Source organism: Acanthopagrus latus, chromosome 15 (genome assembly GCF_904848185.1).
Source record: "Acanthopagrus latus isolate v.2019 chromosome 15, fAcaLat1.1, whole genome shotgun sequence".
NCBI classification, from domain to species: Eukaryota; Metazoa; Chordata; class Actinopteri; order Spariformes; family Sparidae; genus Acanthopagrus; species Acanthopagrus latus.
In genome coordinates, this window is record NC_051053.1 from 6,183,597 (window position 1) to 6,209,903 (window position 26,307).

At 44.0% G+C, this 26,307-nt stretch overlaps 1 protein-coding gene across 1 annotated transcript; it reads right to left on the bottom strand.

The window, feature by feature from the left end:
* Window positions 1–824: 824 nt before the first annotated feature.
* stox1 (storkhead box 1) lies at window positions 825–25,052 on the bottom strand. The gene is made up of 4 exons (XM_037124850.1): window positions 24,722–25,052; window positions 5,994–6,146; window positions 2,378–5,057; window positions 825–1,399 (listed from the first exon to the last, which is right to left on the bottom strand). The coding sequence occupies exons 1-4, from the start codon at window positions 25,050–25,052 to the stop codon at window positions 1,246–1,248; spliced, it is 3,318 nt and encodes a 1,105-aa protein (XP_036980745.1). The 3' UTR covers window positions 825–1,245.
* Window positions 25,053–26,307: the final 1,255 nt, after the last annotated feature.

A 26,307-nucleotide genomic window follows, 5' to 3' on the forward strand; every position in this document is an offset into this window, starting at 1 on the left:
AGCACAATGTCAGGAAACGCACCTTCTTCCCACACTGACTGGTTAACATTCTTTCACAGCTGGGGTTCAGGGGTGGCTGGGGTCGACGCTCACCGTTACTGAAACCTCCAGAAATTACAGAGCATATCAGCCCCATGGGTGAAGGGAAATGCCTGGTTTACATCACTGATATTTACACTAGATAGTATTTATGTGTATTATAAAGCTGGTGCAAATGTCCAGGGATCTCACAACCTACTGACAGAATATATCAAACTACACATGTTAAGATTAGTTAGTGCATCTTTACCTAAATCTGGCAGTGGATGTAAAACAAAAAATTCTTACGGAGCTCATGCTGTTGGAAGACATGTCATTTTTTTGTCCACAAACCATTTCTGGAGCTTCACAGCAAAACAGATGTAGCATTTTGAGAGTTGACTGAGGTAGATTGGGACTTGGTTTAAAATCTAAAAAATGGCTCAAGAGACAGTTATTTGCACCCTTTAAAAAAAAAAGCGTCAGTATACACCGCTTCTTAATTGAGTGCAGACATTTAAGGTGCATATAACACCTTTTTAATCTTGGATCTCAGGGAATCTGGAGATTTGGGATTAGACTGCAGGAGCTGCTGTGCTTTTTTCAGTAGTGCATTAAGTCCCCATCTACCTCAGTTGTTAATGAGATTGCTGTAACGCTGTGAAGCTCCAGAAATGTTTTGTAGACTACAAAACGTCATCTGCACGAGGGTGAGTAAATAATGACTGTTATCACTTTTGTGTGAATTTACCCTTTAATGGCACATGTTTTATAGGGAAAAATATGACACAAAAAGACACCACGGCTGACATACACAATTTTTATTTGTGGTACTCACTACATGACACAAGAGAGAAGGGAAACTCTAGCAGATGTTAATGCTGGTAACCTATGAGGCATAAAGAGAAATAAACTGTACATTTACTGAACAAAAATGCCACAACGCCATGATCAGCACATACATGTGGTGAATGGATAAATCAATGCATATTATCTCTAAGATTATTTACAAAGAGAAAAATATATATATATATATACTGTACAGCTATACACAGACCCCTGGTTTTAATATGTAGAAGGGGCACCACCTCCTTGTTAGATATGTTTCTGACTGAGAGGTTGCATAGAACTGAAGATTCAAGCACACGGTTTTGGCCTTTTCAAGCTGAGCTGCCTGAAGAGATCCATCAGCTCTGACACAAAGCTTCAGCGGGAGACTCGGGCCCGCTATACGTTCATGACAGGAGTCAGCTGCAGCAGTGAGCTCTGTGGTCGGATGGCGTTGCTCTTTGAGTGCAGTTTCTCCAGGTTTTGTAAAAAGCCTCTTCTCTTGAGACCCTCTATAATGACAGTGTTGCTGGAGGCCAGACTGACACGGGTCCTGTTGGAGGGGAAAAGAAAGGGGGCCATGAGGACGATATCTATCTACAAACATGCCATTTGAGCAAGGTGACGTGTTCATGCATTCCATCTGTCCACCCAGGGGTGCACAGTGAGTTCAATGCCAAAAAAGAAGTCTTTTCTCCCCTTTTTGATTATAACATGATGGGTTAAGTGCTGCACACCAATTACACATAATTGTTAAAATGACTCCCTTCTGTCCAAATACTGGATGCTATAATTGGTCACAAGGTGTTTGCTCAGCTTTTACGTCAAAGGATAAAACACAGATTGGGAGTACGGCCAATCACAGACTGGTAACCCAGAGGTTAACTAACCTCAGTACAGTGTTTCTTTTGCCTGTTTCCCCGCGGACTGTGATAGGATTCACACCTGGCATCAACATGTTCTGAGTGACCACTTGTGATCAAATCTCACGTTCTTGTCTTATTAACACGTACATCGCTGGGACAAACAGACTCAATGTTTTTCACATCAAGAAAGGATATCTTCATGTAAAAAGTCTGCTGACAGTAGGCCAGCCTGAATAGTTACAAATTTGTCGTAGACAGCTTTTCATTAAGACGCCACAACTCACAAAATTGGGCGATTTTAAGGGAATTTTTTGAGGGAATCGGGGGAATTTCTCCACGGATGACAGGGAAAGAAACAACTTCATGTATTTAATTTACAAAGCAGCATAAATGATTTGGAAATTGCCACAGTGTTTGCGAAGTTTCTCCTCACTTAACAACTCTCAAAACTAAATTAAGTTAAATAAACTGACTGGTGACACCAGAGACAGGGCTCGTCACGTGTACATGTAATGTAATCTTTCATTAAAAGGGATTTCATACAATCGGTATCGAAAAAATGTGTGAATGTGTGAGCCACAAATGTGTGAGCTACACTGACATGGCAACAGAATAACAGTCTCAAATTACAGCTACTATGAACAACTATAAAGATGAGCACTCACCGAGGAGAGTCTATGCCGCTGTCTCCTGTGATGCTCTGGTTCTCTCCCATTTCCACTGTTTCCCCATTCTCTGCCCCTCTGGCTCCACTGTGCATCCTCAGAACAGCTCTGTGGGTCTGAGGAACGCCCGTCTCGTCAAACCCGTCCTCCCGCACTTCCTCCACCTCGGCTGCCCAGTGAGCAGACTCACCATCGCCCTCGTCGGCTGACTTGCGGACGGTCTCGGTGTCTGATTCTATCTCACTAGTCTGGCAGTAGTCGAAGATGCTGCTGTCCGCGACCTCAAATGGTTCGGGATGATCCAAATCGGGGTTCACCTCGTGTTGTCTTTCCGCCTGGATCGATGCGCTCTGTCTGACGCTGGATTCGCTTTGGGCCCCTGGTGATCTAGTCCCCTGACTGTGATGAGTGCGTTTCCAGCTGGACTCTCCAGGTCTGGTGGGGCTGAGGGAAGCCTCCCTCTGGCATGCAGGTGGAACAAGATCTTTGGAAGTGCTGTCTCTTGAGTTTTGTATTGAGGCCACTTGTGGTTGGTGAAAGCTGGAGCTAAAATAGTGACCATAGAGTCCCCGATAATGCAAATCAGATTCCCGGTTACTGTAAGACAACAGGTGGCTATGGTAGCTTCCCACACCTGGCCGGTACACATTTGCAGCATCAATGATCTCCTCCTCGTTCAGACACAAGGAGCTGCAGGCATCCTCCTCCTCCTGGTCATCTGCTCTCTGATAGAGCCTGTAGTCGTCTTCTATGAAGCCATCAGTGTCTGTTATTGAGCGAGTGCTGTCAGCCATCAGTTCAGGCCTTTCTCCCTGGTTCATGGTCCTTTGCTCTTGACTCCTGATAGCAGCTGGTCTTATCTCATCATGTTCCTGGGTGGCTGCAGTTTCCCGGGCCTGCTGGTGTGAAGAGAGCTCGTCAGGCCGCTGAACATCATCCCTTTGTGGGTTAGAGGATCTGAGGGAGTGTTTCCGCTGCAAAGAAGGCTTGGGCCAGGGCGGAGTTGGCTCATATGCGTGGTTTATGACAGGCTCGTAGGGATGGGTAGGAAGAACGGTGTTAGGACTGGTGTATTGTTGGATGTTAGAGAGGCCATCATCACGGCATTCTGGCTCCTGAAAATGCCTTTTCCTGCCTTCCTCCTCCCAGCTCTCCTTGTCGTTTCCCTCTCTCTGATGCCGAATCTTGTCGTCTATTCGAAGCGTACTGCTCTGTGGGTAGGCTGAGCTGTAGTCCGGTGGCAGCTCTCTGCTGAGCTTTGTGTCTGCTTGGAGCAGATGACCACCAGTAAGGTCCCTCCCATTGTCGCAGATGTACCTGTCCTCAGACGTAGGCGATTTCCCTGCATGCTCTCCGTTCTCTGCAATCACTTTGGCCCGGTGCGGGTCCCACGATTTGGAGCGATGACTCGTACGTTCCTTCCTCCCTGGCCCCGAAGCCTTCCCTTCTTTCACCTCTCGTCTTCTTTGCTCTCTGTTGATGGTCGGGGGAATCTCAGCTTCTTTAATTGGATGAGTCTGGAAAGGGTTTTCAATGCGTTTCTTATAAAGAGATTTTCCCTCAACAGCTCCGCCTTCTTCCACTTGATCTGGTTCATCGACAGGGATTTCCACCCTGAGCCGAGCAGGGATCAAATCCTCCCCCTCTGGATAATCATCTGCACATATGGGAGACTTGCTCTTCACCCTCTCCTTCTCCTTCTCTTTTTCCTTCTGTTTCTCTCTGGAGGAATGGACCCTCCTCTTGCTGCGCGAGGCCTTGTGAGCTGATCTTTTCCCTGCCCTGGAGGAGTGGTGATGCCTGGGTTTGGAGAATGTCAGGATCTCAGTGGACATTCCCTTGTCTACTCCCTTATCTTCTTTGTCCAGAGCCTTGTCCAACACTCTTTCTATCACCCTCTCCTTTCTCTCCTCGAGCTTCTTCATTAAGACAGTGTGGCGTGTCAAGTTGTCCACGGTCAGCTCAGGGTTGATGCGTTTGATGATGGCGTGCTCCAGGTCTCTGGGCAAGTTGTTCAGGTCATCCTCGTCTCTCACCGGCCACTCCTCTGGAGGGAACTGGCCGGAGAATGATGCATACTCTTTCTTTGGTTTCTCCTTCTTACCTCCGTTTCTCCGGAACAAGCTGAGACCGAACTTTCTCCCTGGTTTGTTGTCCTTTTCTTTGCGGCCTGTCACGTTGGTAGTGGCTGTAGTTTTGCTGATCTCACTTGCGTGACAATCCGCCGCAGTGGAGGTGGACTGGTGCTGCACTGTGGGCTTGTGATCAGACGGTCGGGGCCACTTTAGGCTCCTGCCGGTGCATTCACTTACGGACACGGAGACAGAATGCTGGTCTGGGACAGTGGATGGTGGGACGGTGGCTGTTACAGTAGTGGAGGCGATATTAGTGGATGTTTGAGGGCTGAAGCAGCTGCAAGACTTGCAGTGGGCTACTGGCGGCGTCTGAGTGCTCTCAACACAGGCATCGTTGCTCAGGAGGTAAGTAATGGGTGGAGGAGAGGGAGGCTCATCCGCCGAACCTGAAGTCCACCAGTTCTTCTCTCGGACCATGTTATTGGTGATGAAGTATGTCTGAGGTGTGACGATGAAGTAGCCCTCGCCTGTATGGTAAATTTTGCGCTCCTTGATCAGAGTGCCGAGGGCATTGTAGAGGATGTCCTGAGTGGGGATGGTTATCCCTGAGACACATGAAGAGAAAAGGGTATTTAGAAAAAAAGACAAGCAAGATGCAAATTGTGTTCTTATTAGCTTTCAGATGGAGAGTTAGAGTTGTGTCAGTGTGTCCACACTCACACACTTCAAGGCTTGTTCCCAAGAAGTCTGCGAAGGGGCTGTCCCAGTATAAAATTGTCAAGTGTACAAGGGTTCACTTGCACATTTCCGAGATTTTTGTGCCCAATTTTCATAATTCCACAACTCTGATGACTTAACCCTTCTGAATTACCCACAGTTCAATGTGTTTAGATTTGATTCTGCAATCCACTGCACTCAGAACTTGGAAAACAACTCCCTCCGACATGAAAAAGTACTTGGAAACGTCATCCGTGTCAGAATTCCTAGTCTGAAACTCAGCAATATCTGATGGATTTCATTATCGTATAGGCAAAATGTTTAATTCTCTCCTAGAACTGATGCACTACACACTGCTTTAAGACATTATGTTACCCTTTACCCTGAAATCTATGAATGAATATGATTATATTTGTAAATATGTGCACTGTTTTATTTATTGTTATGTAAAGTATAAAGTCCCAATGCCATAAGGTTAAATAATCTGCTGCAAAGTGCTGTTTATACCATTATGGGCATCTCACACACTCAAGCACTTACCAGGTGGTGATGTCAGCTAAATCAGGGTTTAAGGCTTTAGGGGGAGCATTGGGATGGGCCTTCAATATGAAGTCAGAGACAGTAGCCATTTTGTGTAGGTCAGCTCTACGAATGTGAACGACTAGCCTGGCTCTGTTTTATGGTAAAATATCCAATAAGCATCTCTCACTAAACAAGAGTGTTATCAACGATCCAACTCTCCACCAGAAACTGAATTAGTGCATTCATCAATATGTCAGACTATTACTTTAACAAGCCAGATGAGGGAATATTGGATTCATTACCTGGGTGGGCTTTGCTCATGTAATTGACGAGTGCTTCCTGGTTGACGATGATTTCAGAGGAGTTCATGTCTGAGATGACGGAGCACAGCACCTCAGCCAGGGGAATGAACTGCGACTGAGGCACAGGGGACATCTGCACTGGGGACAGATCACCTGAAACACACACACACACACACACACACACCAGCAGATTATTGAGTGAAACAGGTGGGCCCGCTGCAGCACACACAAACACACCTGGGTTAGATAGATCCCTCTCTGAGTTGTGCTGCCAGTGAAAACAACTCAAAGTACTGAAGCTGACATTCCTCTCCTAACCGCCCTCTAAATCATGGTCGAGGTGGTCTATTTATGTGAGTTATATGAACCATGCCTGACTGCTTTTGAAATTCCATCGGTACTGGGACCGACCACGGAATTCCATTACTCCCACAGAAATGACCACAGGTCTGCCTGCTGGGCAGATCCGATATCCTGCCCCCCATATCACACGTCTAGGAGGTGCCCTTAGACAAACACGTTACCGAAAAGTGAGAGGGACTCGGAGGAAAGACAGAGACAGTCTTTGAAACATTCGTCTTTGTAAAAGTAGTACGAAACACACAAACAAACCGTGGGAGCCGATTAGCCAGAAGCCACAATGCTTTTAACTCATAAAACTAAGTCTGTTCAAAAGCTCACCAGACATTTTTAGCAACATTTCAGTTCAGAATCACAAGAATCAACGGCGTTTCACACGTGGAGATCGTAATTGAAGCAGCATGCAGTGGTTAAGTCCCTTCAGGCAAACAGGATTTTTTTGTGTGCCAAGAGAACATGAGAGGTGGCCATAGTACCGCCACAACTGAACTTTGACGCAGTACTGTGAATACTTGGCTACCTCGCTGAGAAGACTCTAATGGTCAACGTATAATACTGATGGCAGAGAAGAGGCAATTAACAGTACCAATCATGGGAGGTGTAGTCTTTTCTTTATTTATCAGAGATCATCGTTTAAGGTGAGCCAAAGGCAAACCAACAAATGACTTTGAAAGCTACATTTCCAGTAAAGCTGTCTAAAGATGGAGACATCGTCAGCTTACAGCAACACTTTGGGGTTATGGATGGATATGCTGCCAAACTGGAAGGTTGTGTTTAGGCATACTATTAGAAATGTTTCTTTTCCAGATTTGAGCCTTTAGGAGGTTGGTTTTGGGTTTACAGCCTAGTTCAAATGTTTATGTTTAAGTTAACATGATAGATGGTTGGGGCTGAGGCTCAGCTCTGATGTGGTTATGGTCTGAATGAGAATGCGGACAAGGGTTTTTGTTGCTGTGCACAGCGGGGGTTCCTCTGCGTGCATTACGTTATTTCTTTTACTCCGTCCCTTCAGCTGCTGCCTGTTAGGGGATCGCTCCAGCGGATCATCTGTTTTTAGATCTGTTTCTTTTATGATCCACATATTTGATTTGGCATAAGCTTTTCACGGCGGATGCCATTCCTGATGCAACACTCCCGGTTTATCCTGGCACTGGCTTGCGCATCCCCAGTGGTTTGAGCTGCGCATGTTATTTTATTTTACAAAAGTCATTATGATTTGAAATGTTGGAATACTGACACCAATGTATGCTTCGTAAAAAAAACACAATACAGACTACATCTGCACCGATTAACTGATTACCTGTCAACTATTAGGTTGTTTTTTTGTCTTTTATGCCTTTGACACAGCTTTATTGGAGTACAGCTGAAGAGGGACATGGAAACGGGATGAGAGAGGGGTTGGATTTAAATCTTGGGCCGCTGCGACAACGAAACACCATCTGCAAATGGGGCGCATGCTCACTAACTAAACCTCTGGAGCACCAATTATCATCAGTTATTTTGATAGTCAGTTAAACAGTTTGAGTAACTTTTTTTCTAAAGTTTCTTAAATGTGAATATTTTCAGGTGTCTTTATGGCAGTAAAGTACATTGCTTTGGGTTGTGGGAAACGCTGATTGACAGCTTATAGACCAAACAACTATTCGATTCATTCAAAAAATAACAATGAAAAGAATCCCTAGTTACAGCCCTAATACAGACATCAAAGTGTGACTTTAAGTTAACTAATAGAAAGTGAGCACAGTGGAAGCACCGAAACCAACCAGATCCCACCGATGAATGATTAGCATCTGACCCGGGTTAACGAACTCCCTTGGCGTGAACACAAGGCCACGGACATAACCTTACCCACAGGGCTGGAAAATTGGTTTTGGTTAATCAGCTACACCTCATTAATGTGAGCAGCGTGAAGGGTGAAAGAGGGGACAAGAGATGAAACGGGGATGCAACACAAGAAAGAGCTCCTTGATCCCTCTCTACATCTGTATTTGACTTGACATCAGCAGTATCCAATGCAACTTGAATGCAAAAAAAAAACAAAAAAAACAAAACACATGTACATTATTGACAGAGACATATTCCCCATGTGACTCCAAGATGTGCTGACAACAGCACTTTGTGTATAAATGTGTATATTAAGCCTGAACATGTGGCGTGTGGGACTGTGACTGATTCTCCCATCAACACCACTAAAGGCGTTCAGTGAAAACACTGCCGGGCTCAAACCAAACACTCACAGCCCTCACACTTGAGCCACTTGTGTCTGAGGCAGGGAAAATAAACAACCAATCAGATACCTGCCGTAGTAAAGCCGTGACGAAACACATGTGGATCACACACAAACTGATAGAGTCAGGTGACCCTACGCATGACTAATCTTTTTTTCATTCTCTTGGTGCTGCACATACGGATCACTGCCTCCATTAAAACATCACAGACAGTGTTGAGGTAATATAATAAGAGACCAAATACTGACATTAATAGGTGCAAAAAGGCTTATAATAATAAACCTGAGGGACATTTGGTTTCAACAGTCATCATTTACAGTCACTGCATGTCAGCTGGCTGTCAATTTTAATTACATTAAGTGGAAATACTCTGAAATAGAGAATACGTTTTCTGAGGTATAAACGACCATAAAGGAAGTAGCCCAAATATCAACCAAGCTAAAACAATTTCACCCCAATTAGTCAGGATATCTTAAAATTCCATAATTTATTGCTAAATATGCTTCGGTTTATAGAGTAAAGTCAATAACGATGCCTGTTCTCTTTTAATTTAAATAAACATTTGTGTCAAGTGACAGCATGATCATACTCCACTAGTATTAAGTAATTTAATTTAATTTAGTATTTTCCTCCCATATTTTTCAGCATACTAAAATAAAGAATGCAAAAACAATTACATCAAGAATTATTCAGTAATATTCAGTGTATTTAACACAGCACTGTGCTGCAGTAAGTCTCAAAAACTGCCTTTTTCCACCTATTTCAAACATTTAAACACTTATCAGAAGCTATTTATTTTTAGCGTGTCAAGTAAATTGATCTTGCTGCATTAACAGATAAGTAATTTTCTCTTGTGTCAGTCACCACCTATGCACTGCTGTTTTGCCAATTTTTCCATATTTTCTGTATATTCTCATTTTAAATGGTCAATGGATTTCCGATCATGCTTTCCAGACTGATTTCGCAAGAAGCCGACCTGCTCATCAGGAGCAATTTGGGGTTCAGTAGCTTGCTCAAGGGGCCAGGGAATCGAAACAGCAACCTTCCGATTACTGGACGACCCGCTCTACCTCCTGAGCCCCTCCTGAAATGCTGAACACACTGAACAGGAACAGATTTTTACGATAAAGTTTGCTTTCTCCTCAAATCGCTGTTTATTTCTTGAGTTTTTTTGCAGCGCAGTAGCTGGATAGCACTGACCACAGAGCAGCAGAAGTATGGTTATCACACTGCTGCACATTCTGGGTTTGAGTTAGTAAGAAATATATCAAGCAAAGTCGGTAAAAAAAACAAAAAACAACTATTATCAGCACACTGAGCTCACTTAAGGCTCATAAGTCTCACAGACAGGGGTCTTTCTCTCCAAAACTGATCCTATGACACACGGGGGGATTGTAAAGAAAAAAACCATCTGCCTTCCCCCCGGCTCCGACAGAAGACGTTAATCTGACTAAACCTCAGAGCGGATATCTCAATAGCAGTCTCCCTGGGCAGTGAATTAGTGCAGCTGACTTAGCCCCACATTGTTGTTAACTTCCTATAGGAATGTCTGACTGGCCGTCCACATAGCAACCACTTATAGCTGCTGTCAACAGCCAAAAGGCCAGCGAGGATATGATGGGGTCAGAGGAGGCAGGTGATTATTCACAGGAGCCCAATAAACTGATGGGAAGTCACGATCTCCCTTCTGTGCAGAGAGAGCTGGGGAGTCATTTTAAAGGGACAGTTCACCCCCCCCCGATCAAAAATAGATACTTCCATCCATCTAGATTGTTGCGGTGTGAGTTGAATGTAGTGGAACTAGATGGCACTTGGCTCATGGTGCTCAAAAGCATTTGAAAAACTCAGCAGCTATTTGTCTTTCTAGAAATCACTCAAGATAATCCACAGCCCTTGTAGTGAGCAGTTTCGTGAAGGACCTATTTTCTTTTCACTGAACGACACCCACAGCGTAGAAGACAGAGGTCATCTACTCATGGAGCCAGTTAGTCAGCCTCTCATCCATGAGTCGATGCTCGCTTCCTTCTGCGTGGTGATACGGCTGGTGGGTGTAATTTGGTAGAGAAAACAGTTCCTGCATGAAACGCTTGCAGCAATGTCTGTGGATTATCTTGAGGGTCAGGATGTCTAGGAAAAGAGGCGTCACTGTTGAGCTTTAAATGTGTTGGTTTGGCATTTTGAGAACCAAAAGCTAAATTTTATTCTAGAGAAGGCAGCCAATATCTCCAAAACTCACAGCTGCAGCTCTCACCAAAACAATCTGGATTGATTCATACTGCAGCAGATGAGAGGAAACACGTGCATTTATGTCACTGGGTGAACTGCTCCTTCAAAATGACTCCCCCCCCCCCTTCTTTGCACAGAAGCAGTGACCCTCTCTGACCATGTCCTGGTTCAAAGCAGGATATCCTGTCAGACACCTGCTTGCGAAGAGGATAAAAACAGAAATAGGTTCAAGCGAGAGAGTGTTTCCCTCATGCATTTCAATTCAACATATTCAGATAAAATAATAATCAATGGAAAAGTGATACTGGCAGTGCAGGTGTGAGGCAGAGGACAAAAACACACCTACAGCAGTTTGCTTATGAGAAGAAGGATCAGTGTTTGTTGAGTCTAACATTAGCAGGCGTGACCGTCGGGGAGGTTCACTGTTGTAACCGTCTTCTCTCCAGGGGGAACGGACCTCTGTGCTCCTGTAATCTAAGCCCGGGCCACCGACATTACACTCATTGTCATACACGGCATGAATACCCTGCTGGGAGCCATGGCAACCCAACCCCATGCAACAAGGAGGGAGGGAAGCAGAGAGTCAGACCAGGAGGCGAGACTGGCGTTAAAGTATGTCAGGAGGAGTTCCATATAACCTCTTAAAGGAGCAGTCCAACAGTTTGACGGCGAAAGTCTGTTCACCGGTTGGTTGTTATCGGCCTGTAAAAAGAGTTCCTCCTCTCCTTCTTCTTCCCTTGGCTTGCGGGAAGCTTTGTCAAGTCTGAGAAAATAACTCTGATGATGTCCCAATGATGAGATCTCTATCACTCTAGGTTTGAAGAAAAATATATAGCAGAAAGCCTAAATTACAAACTGGGGGTGGGTTGCGCACCTCACGCTTCATCAGAGCTGCTTGTCAGATGGTCTAATAGCTTTGGAAACCCCCTCACACATCTTTCAATATTGGAAAAAATGGGAAGCTGTGTCCAGCCTTCCCAGCAACTTCCCGAATCCAACTTTCACACACACTTTACGCCATGACCGACCAGCTGTGTGGAGGTGAGACGGAAGCCAGGGGTTTGGACTTCTCTCTGTAGCTCTGGGTTTTTGGGGGTTTTTTTGGTTACACAACCATTTCTTTCCCTTTTCATGCAAACAACTGAGTTTGACCTTAAATCTAAACAATATCATGTCTTCACCCTTCACGATATTTGTAACAACACATTGTACAAACTGTTTCAGTAATGAAATACTTAATCCAGTGGCATCATGGGATTGTAGGAGTCAGTGTGTTGCTGCATTCCAGACAACTCGAAACTCAGAAACGTCCTACTAGAATATGCAGCATGGAACGCCAAGATGGCAGATCCATCTAGCCCAACTTCACGAGGACACTGTTGTCTGATGTCGCCAACACAGGCAGTACCCAGTTTGTAGATCCATTATGTGTCCTGATTTTTCATCGCCCTTCTGTTGACGTACCTAGCACACCGATCCAGCACTAAAAGGGTGGAGCAAGAAACACTGCTGTCCAACGACTGGTCGACAGAATTGTATAGCATTCTGTAAGGAACAGAGCACCAACACCGGCACGAACCCGCCAGTTTTGAATTCCACAGCGTCTGTTTTTGTTCCGTTTCATGGAAAAGTCGGGAGAAGATTCTTTCTTGCATGTTATGTAGAGATGACTAACATAGACGTAAACATGCAGAAAGGCAAAAGCAATTAAACAAAGAATGACTTAGCCTTTCCAGACTGTTTCATTTGATTTAGTATATTTTTCACCCCATATGTCAAAAACCTCCCAACTCACATCCAGACAGACCGTGAGAACTTCTGAGACAATACATCTAATGCCTAACCTTAAACAACAAGTCCGAACTGAACTTTTGTGGTCTTCGCCATAACATTACAACAACGTGACAAAGCCCACACAAGCGTAGCTAAACAACAACCATTTCTTCCCATGTCATAAACTGTTCTGTGCAAGAATATAATGCTGCCTGGGGGATAAAAATGCCTGTAGCTGCCTGCTCATAATTGGAGATGATTGACAGAGATCTTCACTCCTCTATCCCCGCTGAGATCTTCTTGGCTGCGCACGCTGATCAATGCCACATGTATTCACATGGCTATGTCGTTAGCTGGCCTCAGAGCCACATGAGTCCCATTTCATACATGATTGCATTACCTCCAGCTTCTTGGGAAGAAAATACAGACACACCACACAGAACTGTAGGCCGTCCATGAGCTATACTGACTCAGATTGAAAATAGTGTTTTTAATCTGAGTGTCACGCTATATCTAAATGATCTTAGCTGGGTATAGCAACATGACGGTCAAAGTGATGCAGATTAAAGGCGTTTTGAAGTCCTGCAGCAACGCATACCACCGCACCAATTTTGGTCTCTCAATCGGTGGTTAGAGAGACGTGACATAATGCCATCACAACATTTGGCATTTAAACAACGGAAATACCTATTCTTACTTTGATAACAGTGTGAAACACACAGACCTCCAGTGATCAAACATGTTATGTATTATAAGTGTGGTGTGAAGCTCAGTCATGATCACGAACACGCCGTCAGACAAACACGGACACAAATGTGGAGACACAACAAAAATGTAGCCTTCATGACAGCATACATATCATTTTGAATTTAAAATGTAACGTTATGCTATGTGCTAATGTTCGACTATGCAGGTTAGGAAACAACTCTGCTGATCGCGACTCTCAGGCAGACTCTGTCAACTCCCCACGCCGCCGCCATTTGGGCAAGGACCATTTTTAAAGTTGAAGAGGGGGGGGGCGGCCGGCTGACCCTCTGAATGTGCAGTTTTGTAAATGGACTGTGGAGGAGTCGGCAGGCCGTCACAATGGTTTCACTTAACATTTGAGTGCAGCAGTAATCTTCTGCTCCTGTGTCGATTTCTGTGCTTTAAAGCAGTCACGCTGGAGTCCAGTACATTTGAACAAATTGCACCTTGATGTGAGACTTGGTTATAATGTTGTTGCTTATCAGCCATCCTATCAGCCAGGCTCTGGGGCAGGCAGTGTTGATCGGATCACCACTTTGGTCCAGACTGTAACTACACTGGAAACAGATATTCATGGTCCCCCCCGGGAGGATGGAGCCTACTGACAAAGGTGATACAATAACTCTTCTTCTCTGGTGCCACCACAAGGTTGACAGTTTTGTTTCTAAGGGGAAATGTGTTGACAGGTATCAGGTGGATTGGCTTAATATTTGGTATCCACATTTACTTCCTCCTCAGGATGAAGTGCGATCAGTTTGTTTATCTCTGGCTTTTAATTAAGTGCTATCACCAGGCCAGTATCTTAATTTGTTCATGACCAAATGCCATCAGTCTCAGCTGTATTTTGTCTTTTGTGCAGTGTCCCATAAAAATAAACAATAAAATAAGAAAATATAACAAGCGTGTTTGCATTGTGACTAGCTAACGACAGCGTTTAGCTCAGTCATGCATCCAAGAATTCTGACAGAGAGGGTTTCAGTGAAATGTACACAGTGTCTTCCAATCTGGGTGTCTCAATCAAAAAATGAAGGCAAAGGTCTTAAATGTGAAAATGTCATGAACTAGCATAGGATTATGGGTGTTGTTGTTGCCACCATTAAACAATCTATCTGACGGGGCGCCGTTTAGCTCAGTTGGTAGAGGAGGTGTCCCATGTACAGAGGCTTCGTCCTCACTGCAGCGGCCCCGGGTTTGACTCCCGGCCTGGGGCCCTTTGCTGCGTGTCACTCCCCCTCTCTCTCTCATCCTGCTTCCTGTCACCTCTTCAGCTATTCAGTCAATAGAGCCATAAAAGGCCAAAAAATACCTGACGTAACTCAGGCAGAAATGCTCATGGATGAGGTCATGTTTAAAAGTTTGATTTGGTTAGCCAACTTCCTTCCTCACTCTCCAATATATCATCTGATGTTTCCCTGGATGTTATAGTGAAAGGAAGCTGAATGAAACACACTGTTACCTTGACAAAAAATTACAGATTTCTCTGGGTTTGAACATTGTTCTTATCATTTAACATTTAAATGCAGAAATGTTGAACGTTACATCTTATACCAAAAGCCTGCCAAGCCAAAGAGGCTTGCACAACTTGTGACTGAATCTAGTCCACGAACTTTCACCTTCAGTGCTATCACGGGTAAGATCCATCTGAAGCATCGGACTTGTTGCCACAATTCCACACTCCACGGCCTCTTTGGAGACACGCACCCACAGACACACACCATCTTATCATATACTGGTGTCGTCTAATCTTTTAGGCTTCACTGAGCAAACAGGCTAATCTTCTCTCTCCCTCATTAAAGACACACTGCATGGCATTCAACATGAACCTGAGGCCCGCCCAGAGTGCAGAGTCCCTCCCTGTCTCCCATCGAACAAGACCTTGTGAGGATAATGCTTCAGTGAATCTACAGGCTGTACGTGAAGGATCTCTGTTAAGTCTCTGGTGGGGCGATGTCAAACATTCATACACTCAGATTTACTATACTGGGTAAGAGATGCCAACTGTAATTTACGTCATTACTGCCTCCCAATCCCCCGACAACTTCCCTTTGTTTTGGGTTTTTCAGTCTCACAGGCCCGCCATGATCCCTCCCTCGTCTGCTAGTGTTTGTGTGTGTGTGTGTGCGCGCGCGCGCGCACGTCACACTTTTTAGCTTTACGGGTTCTTGTCTGTCATTCCAAAAGAACACACAGATGTGGGCGTTGCTGTTAAATGGCCCAATAAACTGAGTGAAAAGATCCCTTCAGAGAGCAATCACAGTCCCAACAACCAAACCTCGCCCAGTCTAACAACACTGCCCTTTCCTGTCCTTCCACTCTGAAAGGACAAACACTGTGCGGATATCAACACTGTCAGCAAATGTTTGCGTTAAGCATCTATCGTTGAATGTACCATATACAGGCTTTTTCCTGTGTACAGTTGGCCAAATTTCACCGACTTTGTAGTTTACTTAAAAAGAACATCCATAACCAACAAAATGGAGGGACTGAGCTCACTTTATTGATTGATTCACAACAATGAAACCGTGATTCCAGCCCAAATGTGAAGGCAATCGGTAAATATTTAATCTGACCTATTGACGGTACAGTATCTCAGAGTGCTTGCGTTTAAACATTAAGTGAGGCGTTAAAGGAAAAGAGTGACATTTGGACTGTGCCCTGTTTTCAATCTGTGTTTGAGAAAGTGCCCTTTTTTTTTTTTGGCAACGCTGACTCGTTTCAGCTGGATACAATCTGAAGAATGATCCGCGTTATTTAATCCAATTTAGGCCTTTTGTCAGGACATGAATGCTGATTTTCATAGGAATAAACAGTTCTGATTATTCAGCATAGAAACAGATAAGACTAAAAGTCAAAAAGCCATGACTAAAGAGGATTTCGTGAGCTAAAACTTTTGAGCCGTGACGAGAAACACAGCCAAGCTTTGTGTTGACACGGATCACCATAGAAACCTTTACTGTGGCAGCGACCGGCCACATCCAATACAAAGCCCAAGAAACAGAAGAAACATGGGCAGGAGTGCAGCATGGGTATCTATAATCCAGCTATGGCCTTAAGAACCCATCTTGCCAAACCAACCCTTTGACATTTAATGTATGTTGGCAAGACAGCATAAGCAGGCTGTGACTCAGCGTCTCAAATTGACTTTCACAGGCCTTAAAACCTTTACACTCACATAACAGTTGGTCACCACGGATCTTGGCCGCAAACCCCTGCAGCTGTAACGCCATTAAATAATGTTTTTACCATCCGATTCACAGCAAGAACAATTTAAATAGCAATCCAGCTAATGCAGTAAGAAATGAATGACCCGGTACAAAGCGTAAACCCTGTTATCATGTTCTTGTGAAATAGAAATACACCTGACCAGGTGTTTAACAGAGGACTAGTAACAATGTGAATGTAGACAGGCCTGTATTTTATAGCACGGCCCAAAGTGCTCTGTGTAACGTGATCTCGATGCCATTGCCAGGAGACGGGATTTAGAACACAACACTTTAGTTCCCCTTCTTTTTTACTATACGTCATACCTTTTCAGACTTTAATGGGCCGCACCCCGACATATCTGGCTCTTGTCTGCTTTCATGAACATGAACATCACCCCCACAGCGCTGTTTCTGCCAGATGCCCAAGTCCAAGTCATTTAAATGTGGGCCACAGTACATTTCCCTTTGTTCTTTAACAGCCATGTATATGCTTTTCACATTTCTGTGAAACTACACGTATTTAGGCAGAAACTCAGCTTGATTCCAGATCTCATGTGTTTAGGGCTAAACTTAACATTCCATCTTAATGGAAGGCATTTGGCGAAAGGGATACTTCAAAGATTAGCATTACACTGCAATAAAAAGGGGGAGTTACAGACAGAATAAAAAAAAAGATCGTAATTATCTTGTTAGAGTCTTTTATAAATAACCCTGCATGACATCAGCCTGTATCGCCTGCATTACTCAAGATTATTACTAACAAACTTATGTTCAATAACGGATTTGATGCATGGATAGAAAGATGGATAAACTTAAATAAATCACTTTTTTATCTTTATTTTGTGGTTGATAAAAAGATAAAACATAAATGACCCTTCGTAAGTCCTGTCCATTTTTGCTCTGTGCTCCAATAACAGACGAGAAAGCTTGGTACCCTGGTGAACTTCTGTAAACTTTTTTGATTCCTGCTTTACTTATATGTAATTATAAGCTAGGCTTATATATGTAGAAAAGTAAAACAAGTTCAGAAGATGGCTTAACGATGTTGCTGGTGGAAAAATGGCATTTCAGTACCACATGCAAACAAGACAGATGTGAACACCTGTACGTCCAACACTGAAGGGCATGGAAGCTCATGTTCTCCCATGAGGAATGAGGAAATAAAAGTTCTACCAACAACTATAATCTACAAAATATCTTGCCTGGTCAATATTATACAGTCATATGTAAGTTATTTCTCTCTGTTTGTCTGTTTATTTATACTCAGTGTGTGGCTTTGGTTCGAAACACATGACCATCTGAACCACCACAAAAACCAACACAAAGCTTTTCTGTTTGCTTTCCTTTTACAGCAATTAATTCAGTCAATGGTTTCCTGATGTTTTTCAGACCTGTTGGCTCTGATTCAGATGTGTGCTGCTGGTTTCACGACTACCTCACTGACTGATATCAGTGTAAAAAAAAGTGTCCTGTACTCAATCTTTTTTATGTGTAACAGAGGGTGTTCCCCAAGGCTCAATTATAGGCCCCCACTTAATCAATTTTAAACACCTGTGCAATTTTTTATGACCTTTTTGTATCATTTCAGCAGTGATAAAGCTCGTCTGTGCTCTTGCATTTCATTCCCATACTAACTACTGAGCGCAGAATAAGCAGGAGCTTCTAGCTTCCCCAGTTTTGCCTCCGTCAAGGATCCAGGCTTTCACCGCATGAAATCTATATGGCTTTTCCAGACAGATATGCACACGATCTATGAAGGTTTCCAGCTGATCCACACCCCTTAATCAAGAGTGATGGCAGTCATTGGTTGCAGATGAAACCCATTTCCTCCTATTTAGCTGAGATCGAGGTGCAGCACATTTCTGTGTTTGTTATCCCAGTATTAAGAACACAGCTCCCGTCCGGTGTCTGCCATATGATCCATCACTTTTTAATGCCCTCCAACTGGTCAGCACGCAGCTCTGCTGAGGTCCTTGAAAGTATCTTTCACTCTTGAAATACAATAACACAGCACCTTTCTATCACAGGGCCAATGTTAGCATACCACCACATTTATCAATGGTAAATGAAGCAAGGAAAACATCCTGTCAGGAAACTGAAGATTAATAGTAATACCAAATTTAATGTAATATTGCTTCACTTCTGTGTCGACCCATTTGTCTGACCAGAAAGTGAATGAAGATAAATCCCGTGGGGGAAACCCGAGCGGCCGCTGACAGGGTGTATAAGCTGAGGGATACAGAGGAAACTCCTCAACTGTTATTGTTGGCACCACTCCACTCCACCGCTACGGGTGAGCCCAATATTTGGGTTGATAAAAAGGCCAGCGTGCCCAATTCTCACCAGGAGCGAGCTTCCTGCTCAATGGGAAGGATGTGGCTAACAAATGATGTGCTGAGAGGCATGCACACACGCATAGTCTCTCACATGTGGACACACCGTCGAGGTCACGTCTGAGAACGGAGGTCAAGGTTTCCTCATATCTGGACCGTATAAGCCATCTTTTACAAGCACAGGAAGAGGAGAGACTTTCTAGATAAAAGCAGGGACGCACCCTTGGTGCTGGCATGTAAAAGATAATAAAAGTAAAGCTTGTAGGTTTTATAAGACTTTAGCATAATTTACTACCAACAATGCAATTTGAACAATCTAAAGGTTTAACCGAGCTGCACAAACCAGAGGCTCAACCAAGAACAAAACCTTTCATGTTACAACTGAATTAATCTCCAGTCCACTGTTTATTTTTGTGATAAATACAATTACATGTTCTTTGATCAACCAAACCAACACTATAGTCAGACATAGGACCTTTACACTGTTGGGTACCAAAAGATTTGCTATTAGTCTCCAAGAATAATGGTCCTCTGTGTTTGTCTGTCAGACTATGGACTCTTCATCATCATGAAAGCCCTGAAAACGGCGGTGTATATATTGTGTAATTGCTTAATGTCATACTATTAGTGTCAGACAGCTCAAGAGCGATTGTTTTTAACCAATATTGTTTGAGAGTAGCAACTGAGCAGATCTCACACAAATCTGCTTCTGTGAGTATTTCCCCTCAGTCTGCCTTTTCACACAGTACTGAGAAAAGTAAATTAATAAAATCATGGAGTCCTCACAAAATCCCCAGTAAAAAGACATGTACCTGTCCCTCAGGGGGTGCTCTTGCAATTGCGGAGGGAGAAGGCTATGTGAAAACCTCAACTAATTCAACTTACTCAACTAAGATCAGAAAATACAACTTGGTTAAAATATATTCTTATTACGGAGGAAAACAAACAGCCTAACATGATGTGATGGTGTAGAATAGTAGAATATATTTACAAAAACTAGTAAGACAGTGCATGCAAAAAAAAGGCACAGCTTAAATAAAGGATTAAAACAGTTAAAAATAATTGTTAAAGAAATGCAAAAGCAGTAGCTACAATTAGAAATAGACAAACAGATGTAGATGAGCTGAAAGTAGGCTGATGGATAGCTTAAACAGTTGAAATACTTAGCTAAAGGTAGGCTAGTGAAAAAAACATTAAAATTTGCAAGCTAGACACAGGCTAATGGATGAATACTATAAATAGTTAGCCAAAAGTCTGTTAATGGACGAACATTCAAATTTATCAGCAAAAAGTTGGCTAATGGATAAACAACTGAAACAGTTCGCTTAAAAGTAGTAGATAAATATTCAAATTTGTTAGCTAAAAGTAGGCTATGCTAATGGAATAACAGTTGAAAAAAGTAGCCTAATGTGTAAGCAATTAAAATAGCAAACAACAATTGATAAAGTGATGAAATGGTCATCTGAAAGAAAGCAGACGTGACAGAAGCAGTCTAAACATTGTAAGTTCACAGGTATAAAACAAATGTTTGGAACATTAACGGGTGGTGTGACGTGGTTGGTGAACACCTGGATACTGTATTGATGTATGTTACACTGTTTGCCTTCTAACGAATCCTCTGAAGCTAACTGACCTCAAGGTGGCTTGTTAGCAATAAGGTTGTAACCTTTGACCTTTAGTGCTTAGTTAGGACAGGGTGGGCCATTTAAACCTGGAAGGCCCGGCAAGGGGGTGTCATGGTTAATAAGCTAACATCTGGAAGAGTTATGACCATTAGTGAAGCGCTTTGAGACTTTGACAAAACACCCTCATGAAAGGAGACACCCCTTGTGTGAAAATAAAACACTTTCAAGTGAAAAGTAAAGAGCAGAAACGAGGCTCTCTGAGCCGGCGAACTCAGGAAATGATCTCAGGAGTAAATGAAGCATTTCAGGAATGCTTCACCACCTCATGGTATGGTTAGTTAAGTGAAACATACTATTTAAAAAGGAAACTTGGCTTAGCCGTGCTGTTCTTCAAAAACACACAGAGGGAGACCTACAGAAAGCCTGCAATGACCAGAAATGTGTTTTTCCATGGCGAAAGTGAGAGCCCTGTCTAAGACTCGTTCACGTCCATGTTCAAGAGGACGAGGGCAGTTTACAGAGGCTGATTGTTGGAAGGACACAGAACACCTCATTACACCACTGGCTGACTGCGTATAAATGTTTCAGCTCCTGGATCCATGTTCATCCTGCTGCGCGGACAACAGTAGGACGCTAAATAATGCAGCACCAGCTAACGGTCATTATGAAGCCTCTGGTTTCAATGGGACAGCCTCCAGTCAGAATTTAGTTAAGACTGCTGGCTGGGCAATACGTGCATTTTCACACACAATAAAGATTCAGTTAAAACCTCATTAGGGGAACAGTTTCGGAACAAAAAAGCATATTGATTCCTTTTTAGTAAGATGAGAAGATCGATACAAGTCTCTACAATGCATTACCGAGATAGAACCAACAGGCCATTCACTTAGGCTCTTGCCAAAGTTCAGAAATATGCCGACCAGCTGCTCTAACTTTTACTAACATGTTTTATCCTGTTGATCTAATCTGGAAATAGCCAGGCTGCCTGTTTCCCTCAGCTTCCAGTCGTTTGGCTAAAGGGGCTCGACAGCGGGCTAAAGGAGAAATAAATTTATTTTCTCAAATGAAGAACTATTTCTTGAAATCCACTATGCTGACTATTGCAACTGTCACGTAAACCATCTTAACAGCATTCGATTGATGAAACAAAAATATAGTAATTATGACCTATTTCATGGAAAGGGTGACCATCGCTTGATTTCTGCCTGTGTTTTTATTCTGTTCATACAGTAAAAAAAGAAAAAAAAGTGAGCTAGATATAATGCATGGTCTCTATGAGCTAACACCAGTGTTAGAAACTTAAATATAGCTACATTTATTAAAACAAACACACCAATGTCATTTTCGCATTTTCCTCGTATTTTGTGTTTCCTGCAGGACACACACTGGACACACTGGACAATAATGAAATTACTTTGCGGCGGTATTACTCGGTAAACAACTGCTAGAGGGAAGAAAAGGGATGAAGACATGATTTCAAAGTCGAAGAGGAAGAACGAGAAACACCCCGCAGATGTTGGTGAGCTGAAGCGGAGAGGTCAACCCCAGTACCAGGGAGGCCCATTCCCACAAGGATAACAACGAAGCCTGTTCATGATAACTCCTCACCCTGTCTGTTTACCTCGGCCTAACCTCACCACCATCCCCTCACTCAATCAGCCCTCTCCACCTTTCTTGCATATTCTCCCCTCAAGAAGAGGCCCCGGAAGGTGACGGTCCGTCTCCTCCCAGGCTCCATGACAACCAGACAGGACCAATGAGGGATTAGCAAAGATTAATCAAAAGGATGTGTCTGTTTGTCTGGGAGCTCTGTCTGAACAATCTTTGTCTCTCATATGGTTATCGTATGATGGTATAGGAGGCCGATCATTTCCTCTCCTTCGGTATGTTACATACATTCTTGCACATGTCTTTGAAAGTGCTCCTGATGTGGCTCATCCGTAGTCCCGCCTTCAATTCTGTGACTTTGTGACATCACATTACATCATCCTGTCACACTTTTTGGTAATTTGTATTTTTTTTTAACAAACTGGAAGCAGGAAACACAACAGAGCTGACCGGTTGAGCGGCGCTGGCTCAGGCGCGTGTGAGCGGACCAATCGAAGCAGACTGGGCCTTAAAAAGACACGAGCTAAAACAGAGCGTCTCAGACAGAGGGCGAATACATGCACAATTTGTCTCTTTTAAAATACATCCTCTGAAGTAGCTTCTTTAAAGAACCTCCTCAGGTCTCAACCTTGTTTTGACCCAGGGCTGTTGGAAATCCACTGCGGCCCATAACTCATAACATTTCTATCTTCTAGCTGACGTATTTATATCAGAACAATGTCAAGGCTTCTAAAGTCCATGCCTGATATCAATCTAGAAATCTGACTTTCACAGTCCCTCACTGGCCATGAAATGAGGGGGACATTAATCCTGGGTAACAGAAAAGCGGCAGTGGTCGGCAGCCGGTCGCGCGGTGATTCACTGCTGACCGATTCTCAGTAAGGAGGCAGTAAAACCAGCCCCTGACAGCCTGCCAGCGCTGATTTCCATACAAATTGCTGCAGTGTGAGGCGGAGGATTTGTCGAGGCGGAGAAGGAGGTGACATGTCCACACACGGACGTGTTTGCCTACAAGTATCTGGTGTGAAGCTCAAACACGAGGAGTCTCGTTGAGGCACCGAACGCCTGTCGTACATCGTCATGCGTGAGCTGACGCCGTGTAAAGCATTGAGCTCAGGATTACCTTTGGCTCATGTGTTTGTATGCTGAGTTGAGACTGGATAGGAACCGTCTCGCAGCGGGATGGCATGTTGTCAGCCTCCGCACCCCTCCCCCCCCTCCTCCATCACTCCACGCCCTCCCGGGTCTCCCCTGTGTGTGGTCTCTTCCTCCCCTTCATCATCACATTCCTCCCTTCACTTTGCCCAATCTGGCAGAGTTGACGGACTGACACGGAGGCGGCAGGTAGACAGAGGCGAGGCGTGCGTGCAGACAAAATAACACTCAGACAAAACAGACAGTTATTTAAAAGACAGACCGTGAGATTAAGGCAAGGCAGCTGGAGCAAATGGCACCCCAGAGCCGCTTGTGTGTGTGTGTGTGTGTGTGTGTGTGTGTGTGTGTGTGTGTGTGTGTGTGTGTGTGTGTGTGTGTGTGCGTTGCTGGGACGCTGTTTCAACAACCAGAGGCTCAACCAACATTTGGAAAAAAAAAACCCTTAAACCCAAACCCAACACGTTTGCATCCTGCAGTTTCTTAATTTTACGGTAAAACTGTTTGCTTTTTGAGTGGAAGGCGGCGCTTTCCGGCAGAAACGTCAAATCAGCTCTGCTGCAACCTACAGTTTTTCCTTCCAAAGTAAAGGGAAAAAAAAGTGTGAATAACCTGGTGCATCTCCTAAGAATACTGTCATTAGGTCTAAAACCCCTCACAGGGTTGTCATTTTCTCCAGCAGGCATCTGCAGCCCACGAGATCACGCTATAGGAGGCTGCATATAAAAGTTTCCATTCATTGTTTCTGTGCATTAAAAAAAAAACACATCTGACAACCAGAGCCAGAGGAGAGGAGCAATTAGAAGTAATTACATGGTGTACACGGCTTTGTTAACAAGCTCTGGTAAACTTAGCACAGTGACGACGACAAGGGGAGGCTGTGAGGTCCTCTCAGACGCACCGGATGAGTTTAAAGGAAGATCATCTCCTGTGATTCTGAAAGTGGTTTGGCAGCAGATTGTGACTCAAATTAAGACAATTTTTTTGAGTTTTTATGAGAGGAATGGAGAGAAATCATGTCATCTTGTAAAGTTTTGTTCTGGGAGGCAAGCTCTATAACAGAATAATTGTCCTAATTGTCCAAATCTGGTGTAAGAGACAGTAAAAAATTATCTTTAAAAACGTTTGACATCAGATTTAACTGAGTTTGGTACAGAGGAGGAGGAGGAGGTGAACCCTGACAGCTCCTGCTCTTCTAAGTTTATGACTTTCACACGTTTCTCCCAGTTTGGTAAACAAACACATGCTGTTGTTGTCGTTGCTGTGTGACTCCTCAGGGGCCCCTTTAAAGTAAAAACACATTGTGCTCTCCAGGTGTTTGTGTGCCACCTATAAGACTCTTATTTGCACTGCAGCCTTTTCCATCCTGTCACAGGATTACTTCTGGAAACTTTCTCGGCTCCAGCAAAGTTGCGCTATACATCCCCACACCAACTTTCTAATGCAGTGAGCGATGACACTGTTGTTACTCACCGACAGCTTTAATGGTCAGTCCCTTCGGCGACCTCAGAGCTCTGCGCATCCACGCTTCTCTCAGCACCTCCAGGTTGTTCGCGTTCCCTTGAATGAAAAGCACCATGTTCTCCATCCATCCCTGGAAGTACACCTCGGCCATGGCTTTAACGAGCCTCTTATTCCAGAAGCTGCGCGAGTTTTGCGCCTTGAAGTCCGCGAAGATCTCCTGGCCGGTCGCGGTGTTGGCGTTGAGCTTCCCTCCGCCGGCGCGCACGCTCTCCTCGTCCGGGCCGAGGACCACAGCGAGCGAAGCGGCGGAGAGCTGGACGACCCGCTGCTGGTGAGACATTTCCCGACGCCTTTATCGGCTCCAGCGGGGAGCTATCATGCCAGGGAACGAAAAAGGCGCGCGTCAAAAGGCAGATCTCCTGTCTGAAAATCCGTGCACACGCCGCGCTTCGCCGCGCATTCCACCAGTTGTGCGTCCGCGGCGACTGATCCGGAGGCGCAGGGGCCGACCGACTGGTTTCTCTCCGCTTCCAGGGAGACCAGTGACGGTGGCAGGGGGGAGGAGGAGGAGGAGGGGGAGGAGGAAGAGGAGGAGGAGGGCTCATCCGCCTGCTGCAGGGTCACACAGGTAGACCTCCCAGTGACTGCTGCCTGTCTGCTGTAGGAACAGGTGCTGTTTCCTACATGGCACAAGGGCAAATGTACATTTTGAATGTCCTTATAATGTTTTTTTGTTTGTTTGTTTTTTTTTTTTATTTTTTTGCTGGTTAGATGTTTCAGATTTAAAAGGAGCAACATGAATTAATTTTAGTTGAAAACATCCACAAATGACCTCAAGTGATTAACAGAATGCCTCTCCAAAAAACGCGCGTGTCTTGTGTTGCAGATGTTAGCATGCTAACCAGTGTAAACACCAGCACTCCCAGTCTGGGCTGCAAACTGCACAGCTAACCAAGCTAACTAGCTAACAGCAGCCACAGTTAGCAGCAGGTAGTGCTTACCCCAGTGATGTGCAGCCCCATGTTTGAATTGCCCCTTTAAATTGCACCTGAATTTTAGTCTGAAACTATCATAAATATAAAAAGAACGAACATTATCAACAGAGATCAAAGAACAGATATCTGATATCTCCGAGCCGCTAACTGCACAGCTAACTGGGCCACCTAGCTAAAAGCACCTACAGCTAGCAGCAGGTAGCATTACTCAAGCAATATTCTGCCCCATGGTTTTTATAGTACACATTTCACAGGTGGCCAGTTCTTGCGTAGGCTACTTTGAAGAAGCAATTTGTAAGATGACTATAATTTTGGTTTTAAAAATGGAAAAGTAGTATATAATCATGATAATACTAATAATCATATAAAGTATTTCTAATCCTGAAAAAAATAACAATCATTATATTATCAGTATTGATGTGATGTCAAAGATGGCTTTGTGACACCTAGCCCACGTCACACATGAATCAACGAGGCAAGTTGATTAAGTTACCAACAATGCTCAGGAGAATCTGTCGTTGAGTGATTTAGAATGAATGAATTTATTGTCGGTACATTTTTTCACTGGTCCCCTCATGACAAGCTGCTGCCACACATAAA